At 35.1% G+C, this 10,780-nt stretch overlaps 1 protein-coding gene across 5 annotated transcripts in view; it reads right to left on the reverse strand.

Moving 5' to 3' along the window:
- Positions 1 to 2,377: 2,377 nt before the first annotated feature.
- GABPA (GA binding protein transcription factor subunit alpha) overlaps positions 2,378 to 10,780 on the reverse strand; it is a 32,126-nt gene continuing 23,723 nt past the window's right edge. For all 5 annotated transcript variants that reach the window (XM_019662027.1, XM_019662028.1, XM_019662030.1 and 2 more), the window contains 4 exons: positions 10,051 to 10,104; positions 8,930 to 9,070; positions 8,511 to 8,703; positions 2,378 to 3,111 (listed from right to left, as the gene is read on the reverse strand). In XM_019662027.1, the coding sequence (XP_019517572.1) occupies positions 2,883 to 3,111; positions 8,511 to 8,703; positions 8,930 to 9,070; positions 10,051 to 10,104 (617 nt within the window). In that variant the 3' untranslated portion in view covers positions 2,378 to 2,882. The remainder of the gene's footprint in view (positions 3,112 to 8,510; positions 8,704 to 8,929; positions 9,071 to 10,050; positions 10,105 to 10,780) is intronic.

A 10,780-nucleotide genomic window follows, 5' to 3' on the forward strand; every position in this document is an offset into this window, starting at 1 on the left:
TTGATTTTCTGATGCCAACGCAAATTTCCAAACTTCAGGATAGCAAGATACCTATGAAAGCTGGTTCAATATGAAGAACCTCACGTGGAAAACAAATTTTCAAACTAAAGTGAACATTTCATTATTCTTGTACTTAAAAGGTACAAAATATGACCAATAATTTTATTTCTTCCTTTGAATACACTGTAAATTATCTTATGGAAAATGTAGTCATAAAAACATAGCCAAGAATGAATGGCATGAATATTTTCTTCCCTATCTTTTAATAAAAGAAAAGACTACCTGACTTTCTGGTAACTGTAACTTCAATAAGGACAATGGGAATCGGTTCATGTTTAAGTTGAGACAAAGTAACAGAAGTATCTTAAACCAACGGGTAAACTGGTCTCACTGTTTTATCTATGTTACGGTGCACAAATGACAGAGGTGAAGAAACAATAAAAGCACCTGATAATGTATGAAAACTGTCTCTGTTCAAATTATAATGAGAAATGAAAATTGCCAGAGGAAGAAAATGGATAGAATGTGTTTTGTTTATTTTATTTTTTAAAGCATCTGAGGAATGCTTAAGGAAAAAAGAAATAATAGTCTTAGGGATCTAACATAAATGTGTGTGTTCCTTATCTTAAAAAAATATATACCTATTAATTGAGACATAAAGGAAGTCTGCAATCTAGGCTAAAACTTAAACATAAGCTCCCCCAAAAGCATTTTATATCTAAAAGTCAAGAATTTTAAGCTCTTGATAATATACCAGAATAGTATACTTTATTATTTTTTAAAACTGTAAGTTACTTGTCAACTCCCTAGGCCATAAGCAGATGGTGCAAAATCTTCTTTTCAGTTTTTTTTATCTGAAACTAGAGCTTCTGTTGATTATTTCATATTTCTATTCCACTCATATATTCTTGCAATCACTGTGCCCAAGTTATACTAACAATTTGTCAGTCTATTTTGTATGTGTTTATGAAGAGGTAAAAATGGAAGTTATGAATTTTATTCTTTTTTGATATTTACTGCAGGGTCTTAAAGGCCTTAATACAGTAATATAAATGGGCCAAAACTGCACTTTGTAGTTCTACAACACAGCCCTTAAAATTAAAAATTACTTGAGGTTATCAGAAAAGGAGCTCAGAGACTCCTCCCTGTCCCTAAAAGCCCTGCCTCCTGTGGTTCACGCCAAACCACTCGTCTCGACAGCAACAGCGGCTCACAATGCCACCTTGCCTGTATTACCGTGGCCCTTTCCTCCTAGTGCGTCACAAGCATTAGCTCTTATAAAGCTGCTTAGGGGGATGAATTCAAGAGATGATGAGGGAGAAGGGGCATAAAGTAATATTTGAGAATCAATCTTTTGCTATAAGAGGATTAGAATCTCATATCATGATTTGTACTAATACCTTAAAACAAACAAAACAAACAAAAAAGCAAGGAAAGGAAGTGACAAGTGAGCAAGCAAGCAAAAAAAAAAGACATTTCTAGCCACTTCTGTTTAGTGTCAGCTTGTGGTAAGTAAAAAGTTTCTCATATATAAGGATTATTTTTTAAAGAATTTTAAAAATGAGTTATTACCTTTTGAAATATCTTTCCTTTTGAATATTACTGTCTTCATATATGTGTGTATCTATATATATAGGAAATGGTCAAATGGACATGTATATAGATATTTGTATACTCACACATATAAATATTCAAAAGGAGAAAATTAAATAAATGGGAAATTTTGTTTTAAGAGACGACTGCCTGTACTGGAGGTCAAAATTTCCTTTTTAAAATACCAGGGTGCCAAAAAAATGTATACACGACTTTTATTTATCTTGTTATCAGTATATGTTGAGTATTACAATTTTAACGTTTTTTTCCTGTCTTAATATGTGTATACATTTTTTTGGCACCCTCTATATTTGTAACTTACTAATGTCTTGGAAAGGCAAAGTACTGCTGACTGATTTAAAGTCTTCATTTCATCAGAAACGCAATGACTATGTAAGCTCTTTTGCACACTAAACCGGCACTACAGGGTAAAAAAAAAAAAAAAAACCAAACCAAACCAAACCAATTTTCTGGCTGAGGTATACTTTTCAGTTTTTTAAATCTCTGACTGGAAAAACAGAGATCACTTCAGAATTTTTCTAATAGTTGGTTTATTAGAATTAGATGCCTCTCTCTTAAAATAATTTAAATTCTTGGCCTGACATTATGAATAATCTATACTGAAAATCCTTAAAACTGGCTTGAGGTAAGCCAGATTTCAACCTGGATCGCCTTCTTCGGCGCTGCTCTTTTGCCAGTTAACTTCTTATTGTCCTTTGCTTGCAAATATATAAATTACTTTAATAACTTGATACTCTTAGTTTAGAAATTTGTTAATATATAGTTTTATTTGATATGACTATTTTAGCTCTGCCTGATTAGACGAAAGAGGCACACATGCTTTAGCTGTAAAACTCCATGTTGCGGTTCTATGTAAAGCGACATCTAGGGCAGCAGAGGGGAAACAGTTACATTTTCAAAAATAGCTAAGCCTGACTGTTCCCTGCAGACACTTCATTTATTTTTCATCCTCAGATGCTACTGGCTATTTTTGGTCGGGCTAGACGTTAATACTGACCAGTTCAGCTTTCCTGACTGTTCACAAACTATCCCACAATGAACCCGCCTTCACACTGAAGCCATTGTGGTGATCCTTTAACATACACATATTCTAAAATATATGCTCAAAGTAAAAAGATCCAGATTCACAAGAGTATGAAATATTTATAAAAAAATCATGCATCAGATTGTAGTCTAGAAATAAAAGATTCCAATTCAGTAATAAAGGTAAGAGCAGCGCTTGCTCTAATAGTTAAGAAAAGACCTGGAACCTCCAGAAGGTCCTGGGCTCAGTTATCCTTTTCAGTTTGCAGAGAAGCCGTCGCCAGGGCTACCGCCGTGACTGGCTGGGCAATTCCGTGCAGCTGCATCTTTGCAAGTTTCTTCTGTTCACATTCTGTGACCAAACGGTTCAACTCTGCTGCACTGTATCCAATAAGAGTCTTCAAGTCACAGACAAACTTGTACACAAATCTCTTGCCTTGAACTTTACAAATCATGTCCCCATCATAATAATACCTTGAGAAAGAGAAAAACACATCAATACTATATAAAAAATAAAGACTTTGGCCTTCTTACAACATTTCACAGTCACTTGCATAAGCAGAAGCCTAGCAGAGTATCGCACCCACCATAAGAGCAATTAACATTGAAGTTACACAGAAATGTTTGATGTTACTATCCGAGGAAACTTCAAAACATTATTTAATTTACTAAAATTTCAATGCTCAGTACTCCAAAATTTTATGTACCAATTTTTCAAAGTATATTTTCCACAATCAGGATAAATCACTGATTTAAAAATAAATATTATTAAACAAAACAAAAAACCGTGGAAGTAATAACAGAACCTAAGAACAAGGGCTTGGAGTCAGAATGCTGAGATTCGAAATCTAGTGTCTTTATTACCTTTGTGACCACAAGAAAGCCACATTTTCTCTTAGCTTTTATTCCTCATCTATAAAATGAGGTTAAAAACAGTACTTACCCTCAGAGAACTGTTGAGGATTAAAAGAATTATCTTTGGAAAGTGCTTAGCACACAATGACTGGCACATAGCCCTCTATAAAATATAAGCTATGTTAACAATTAAGAACCCATACATGTGTAGTATGAAGATGTTTGTAATATATATATTCTATGGCTTGTTGGAATGTCCACTTTTGTCTTGTACAAAATACTATATTATGTAGCTATGCCTTTACTTACATCATATTAATCTGAAAGGCTTTCCTTTCAGAGAAATTATCTAAAGCCAACAGGGAGCCTCAAAAGCATAAGTAAAAGGGCTAGAAGAGACTTACAGAAACACAGGAAACAGGACATCATAAAGAAACAATGTTCCTAAACCTACACAGGTTCCATTTGGGGAAATCACTCTAGAAGTCTAGTAATTGCTGCTTTCTATGGAGATGGAAGTAGAATAGAATTTATATTTACTCTGGGAAACAGACTTTATTTAACCACTATACACTGCCAATTCCAATAAGAGGGGAAAAAAAGTAAAGACTTTCATGGACAGCAGACTGTGGAGCCTTTACTTTAAAATTCCACTGCCCATTTGCACCCATTTGACAGAGAGCTGTTACAAAATGAACAATTATTTGCAAAAGTACCAGTGGTGTAAACTACCACATTTAGCAGCATTTTATCATAAACTGTCACTCAGTTTAAATAAGTCCATTAATGAAAGGAGTGACCTATACACAGGAAACTGTCATCTTTCTCTAGTTGCAGAACAGCAAAAGGATAATAGTTATGTTCACTTTCCCATTAAGATATAACACCCTGGCCAGTCTTGTTTCCTTTCGTGCCAATTACGTTAATACAGAATTTAGATCTCAGAACCACCTAATGCTTGTCATTCAGTTTAAAATGCTGCTGGCAGGGCCGGCCGAGTGGCGCAATGGTTAAGAACTCGCTTGGGACGCCAGAGGGCCCCGGTTCAGATCCCACATATGAGGGCCGGTGACACTGCCCTCCACAGCTAAGATGCTGAACAACAGCTCAACCTGGAGCTGGGCTGCCATGAGTCACCGGCGACGGCATAGGCTGTAGCCCCTGTGGCAGTGGGTTGCCACGGGCTACCGTGTGTAGCCAGCAGCCAGCGTGAGCGGCCAGCAGCCGCAGTGAGCGGCCGTCCAGAAGCCGGCGACTGATCTGCCTCACCCGGGAAGAGCACAATGATGGTGCCAACTTGGGCCAGTGAAGCAACGTCCTCCACAACTAGACTGAAGAACAAAACGACAGCAACTTGTCTGTTTCCCTTCCCCCAATTCCCCAGCACTGTTCCCATCCCCCCAATTCCCCAATTAAAAAAAAAACACAAAACTTTAAAACAATAAATAAAATGCTGCTGGCATTTCAATTTGTTAAGAAAATTTCCTCATAATATGTAAGTCTGTAACAGACACTTGAGAAGAAAGGAGAATGAATGAAGGAAAGTGGTTCTATTTCAAGCAGTTGGTATGCTTTAATGTTTCTTTGTAAGAGGTGATAAAAAATACACAGAAGTTTAATTTTCCTTAACGCTTCCTTCAATCTAGTAGATCGCTCACACAACTATACACAATAGCATTCATTGCGCTTGTTCCTTCTCTATAATTAAGAAAGTACAAAGGGGCACAATACCTGTATTTTCATGGATATGATTTCTTTTCTTCCCTCTTTTTTTGAAACCTTTTGAATTGTGATACATATTACACAGAGAGGACAGAAAAGTGGACAGTGCAGTGATTTATTACAAAGTGATAATTTATTACAAAGTGAACATTCACCTGTTCGTTGTGACTCAGGTCAGGAGACAGAAAGAACACTGTCCGGACCCCAGAATCCCCTTTAGGGCTCCTCCCAATCATCAACTGCCCCCCAAAGGTAAACACCAATCTGTCGCATGACAGTAATTTCATTGCTTTTATTTATATTATCACCCAAACTTGTATCCTTAATGCTGTAATTTAGTTTTTCTGTTTTCTGAACTTTACTACATAAATGTGTTCATACAGTACATATTCTTTGGTTCACCGATATCAGTGCTTTTAGCAGTAGTTCATTCTCATGGATACACAGTATATTCTCTGGGACACCACAATTTATTCATTCACTACCATTGATAGATACAGGTATCCTGTGCATTCCGAAAGTTTGCGTTCTGCCACTTCACTTTTAAAAGACTTGCGTTAGTACTGCTTTTGCTAATAAAAAAACATCCGGAAAGTGTTTTTACTTTTACGACAAAAAGGCGAAAAGCAAAGCCCGTGTTTAGCACTGGTTTTGCAGCAGCCATCATGGAGGCGGCGTGCTTCCCAAGCCCCTTGCCCATGATCTCCACCTGGCATCTCAGCATCGAGCTGCCGTGGTTTTGAACTGCGTTTGGGAGCATCGGTGCTTTCTTTACCTCCATTTAATCTGCGCATTCCTGTTTTTACCTTGTGTTATTTTAGATTTCATGAGTTATTTGGTAGGATATGTATGGTAGGTTACTCTTTGGACCTGACAACGCTCAGAAACTTCCATATAAATTCATGGTAACTGCTTCTTCGCTCTATGCCATTTTGTCTTATGAAAGGCTTCACAGGAACGCTCTACTTTCGGATAGTGGGGGAAACCTGTTTTTTGGGTAGTTTCTGGTTTTTGGATGTTATAAATATTGTGGACATGTGTGTACATTTTTGTTTGCTAAATATTTAGGAAGAGAAACTGCTGGGTTACAGGCTACAATTTACATTCCTACCAACAGGGTAGCAGCATTCCAGCTGTCCTCACCAACACTCCCAGCACTAGTAACCATTTTAATTTTAGACACTCTGAGGTGTGTGTTGTACCATTTAACTGTGGTTTTAAATTGCATTTCCCTAATTACTAACGAGGTTGCACACCTCTGTACACATTCAATGGCCATTTGGAAAATCTCTAAAGTGTCTAACTCTCTTGCCCATTTTTCATTTTCCTATTGATTTGTAAGAGTTCTTTAGGTATTGAAAACACAAGTCTTATGTCAGATTATGTGTGGCCTGCCTTTCACTCTCTTGATGAAGGCGTCTAATGACCAGATTTAATTGTAATGAAGTCCAATTTATTGGTCTTTTCTATTAGGGTTAGTGCTTTTAGTTTTGTCTTTCCTCATCTTCCAAAGTCATGGAGGTATTTCGAGATTCTTTCCTATTTTACTTTTGACATTTCGAGCTACAAGCTATATGAACTGATTGTTAATATGATGTGAGGAAGTTTTATTTTCCCTTATGGACAGTCAATTGTCCCAGCACCACGGACTAAAATGTAGGTCTTTTCCTGATGTCCTCTCTCCGCTGTCATCTTTAAATCAAACGCTCTTATATATTTGGTTCTTTTTGAGCTATCTATTCTACTCTTATGATCTATGTGTCTATCCTAAACAAACAGCATACTGTCTTATTGTTGCAGCTTTATAGTGAGCCTCAAGTTAACCTTCTTCAGGTTATCGTGGTACTTTATTATTCCCATATAAATTTTATAATTACCTTGTCAAGTTCTATGGAAAATCTTATTTAGATGATTACTACATTGAAACTTAGGTCAATCTACAGAAAATCGACATCTTAATTATTCATTCTAATAATTCATCAATAATTTTGACGGAATTTGTATGTACACCATCATATCAATAGTCAAAAATTACAGTTTTAATTCTGATTATTATACCAAAAGTATTGTTAGATAGTTGGCCACGTGTTTGAGACTAAATGATAAGCACACTGAAAATAAGGCATTTGTTACTTATGAATACTAAGGAAAACAAAAGATCACTCTGGAAAAGAAAAATACTCAAGGTAAACCATGTAATAGTACTTACACAGCATGATCCTATAACAATGAATACTGAATTAATCAACATTTCCATACAATTATATTATGATGAAGGGATACAAAGGGGCTGTGTGTGTGTGTGTGTGTGTGTGTGTGTGTGTGGTGATGAGAGGTAGTAAATCATAATCTCTCAGTGTGAAATTCATAGACAATGTTCAAGTGAAACATGAAGTAGCAGTAAAAATGTACTTAGAAATACAGAAGTAAACTACAGAACTACTTTACTATATTCACTCTTCAAAAAAAAAATAGACATAATTACATGATATTCCTATATATCCTTCCCAGATACTTAAATGCACATACTGAATTTCCATCACTTTAGTAAGCGTAATTTCTGATATTATACAAAAATTTTCATACTGCTTAGAGGAAATTATAAGTAATTTATTCAATTCCAATTCTATCAATACAAAGGTTGGATATTCAGATTTAGGCAGATTGTAGGGGGAGAAAAATAGGAAACCGGGCCAATATTTTGCATCTAAATATAAAAGCTGAAAATATCAGCACATTTGCTCAAGTTTACACTCAATTCACCTATGCAAATGACAGTATCTTTCCCTGTTACTTAAATGACAGAAAACTCAAAGATGAAACATGTTGGTTTTAAACAGAGTAGTATATGCTTTTAAATCAGATAAAAACAAATAACATTTCCCCATTAGACTATCAGCAAATTTCTCAGTAGTTATGTGACAGGCCAGGAGAGAGTGGAATGATATATTCAAAATACTGAAAGGAAATAACTGCCAGTCAAGAACAATCTATCCTGCAAGCTTAGCCTGCAGATATGAAGGAGAAATACAGGCTTTCCCTGACAAACAAAAAAAGTAATGTTACAGTAATATTTTAAAAACTCTATGTACCTCAAAATTATTACTAAAGATCTTTTTAAAAAGTCTATTTTAACACAAGTGTGAAAATTTTAGTTTTTATATAAAGAAAACATCATCTTATGAACGAGTCAAGTACTTAAAAATTATTACATAACAATGTTTACACCTAGAATAAGAAGCCATTTTTTAGAAAGGATTGATATTAAAAAAAAAAAAAAGGCAATAAATGCTTACCTTAACGCACGACTGAGTTTCTCATAGTTCATCGTAGGTTTATTTTTACGTTGTCCCCATTTTTGTGCAACCAGTTCAGGCTGATTTAGTTTAAACTCGCCTTCATCACCAACCCAAGAAATGCAGTCTCGAGCATCCTTGTCGGTAAGAAGTTCTAGCAAAAACTGCCATAGTTGGATTTGGCCATTGTTTCCTAAATTGAAAGGGACAAGCATTGACCACAGTGTTATAAATTAACAGAGGGCAAAAGGCAACACACAGGTTCTCTGGTTCACATTTCAGCCATGCAAAGAACACAACTGTTTTTTCAAATGCTGTCTAAACACTGCCAGATAAATAGTCCATACTCACACTGAAATCAGACAAAATATACATAATATGACAGGTTTTATAAATACCAGATGATAATGCAAAAATACCTGTTCTGTTCCCAGGTGAACTTCTATCTTCTCCTGAAATCCTTGGAGCTCTTTGTACTTTGGCTGCCTTTGCACCACTGTTTATACCTTTAATGGTAGTTGGTGTAGCCGACTGCACTGAGGCTGGAATAATTTGCACAGCTGCAAAGAAAGACAAGGGGAAAACTTTTTCCCTTCTAATACAAGCATTGAAAAAAACTACTGAAAGATATAAAACGCAATTAGCTTAACTAACGTCCCTCTAATTATCTCAACAAAAGGCCTCATTTTAAAAGGCTTAATCTACAACAATTTTGAAAAAAATTATAAAAAATGTTCAGAGGATAAGGTATGTTTGCATTACAGTTTGTGAATCTTAGTGAATAAAAGTTGGTCTTATTTTTTAAATAACTTAGTGGTGTATATACATTAGACAGTTATAAAATATTAGTTCATTAAAAATGGTTTATCAAATGTTGAGAGAAAATGTGGATGAATGAGAACTCCTATTTCACTACTGATGAGAATACAAACTCACACCACCACTTTGAAAAAACAACTTTGGTGATACCTAATAAGACTGAAAAGGTAGAAAGCCCATATTACAACCAAAGAATCTCACAGACATTCTAATATATACTACTTCAATGATGTTCACAAAGTTTTAAAAATAATATGCAGTAGTGAAAATGAATCATACTCGAGCTGCAAGTATCAACATGGGTAATTCTCAACTTTTAAACAAAAAAGCAAGTTATAAAAGGATATGCACAGTATCTTACCATTTTACCCAAAATTTAAAGGTGTAAAACAATGCTATAGTGTTTATAGTTACATAGTTGGTAAAAATATAAAATATGCATAGAATATTAAATTTCAAGTTCGGGATTTACAACAGGTAAATTATATATATATATATATATATATATATATATATATATATATATATAGTTTTATTTCTTAATAGTATATGGTGTTATAGTGTACACAGATGTTGATTATACTTTATTATTCCTTTGTATACTTAAATTATTTCATAAAAAATTAAAAATTAGTTTTCCTTTTTACTACTTTGCAATACGGAATAAAGGAAACATTTCTTATTGATAAATGGGCCATGTATTATGGGCATGTATACTCACGTTGATCAATTGTAACTATCTCATTCATCTGTTGTTCCTGGCTTGCCAACACATCTGAAGAACACACACAGAAAATTTTATTTTCATTTGAAAACCAGAAATGCAAACCTTAATCCAGTAAAATTGAACTTTATAAACATGATCCCTTTAAAAGAAACTCCATAATTAAAACCAAAACCAAACAAACAAAAAAGCAAAACATCAAACAATTGAAATTTACTGGCATGATAACCTAAAAAATATTTGAGTCACTTTATAAGGAACAGATATTTTTAAGAGAAATGGAAAGTCCCAATTTCTTTTAGAGTTCACTATTCAAGGAACTATGATTTTCTAAGTGTAAATACCTACATCTAAGTCTATTTACCTATCTACATAAAACCATGTAAAACACGGAAATCTTCAGAGTCAGATCAGTTGAGAATATGCAGAACGCTGCAAGTATCAGATATACATTCATCACCAAAAAGGCTTCCTCAAGATGATCTGAGAAATCTTCATAGTGTACTGATCTAACATCTACTTTTGAATAAAACTGCTTTAACTTTTTTTTTTTAAATTGGGGAACTGGGGGATGGGAACAGCGCTGGGGAATTAGGGGAAGGGAACAGATCAATTGCTGTCCTTTTGTTCCTCAGTCTAGTTGTGGAGGACGTCGCTTCACTGGCCCAAGTTGCGCTCTTCCCGGGCGAGGCAGATCAGTCGCCGGCTTCTGGACGGCCGCTCACTG

This window comes from Hipposideros armiger, unplaced genomic scaffold, assembly GCF_001890085.2.
Source record: "Hipposideros armiger isolate ML-2016 unplaced genomic scaffold, ASM189008v1 scaffold_363, whole genome shotgun sequence".
Classification (NCBI taxonomy): domain Eukaryota; kingdom Metazoa; phylum Chordata; class Mammalia; order Chiroptera; family Hipposideridae; genus Hipposideros; species Hipposideros armiger.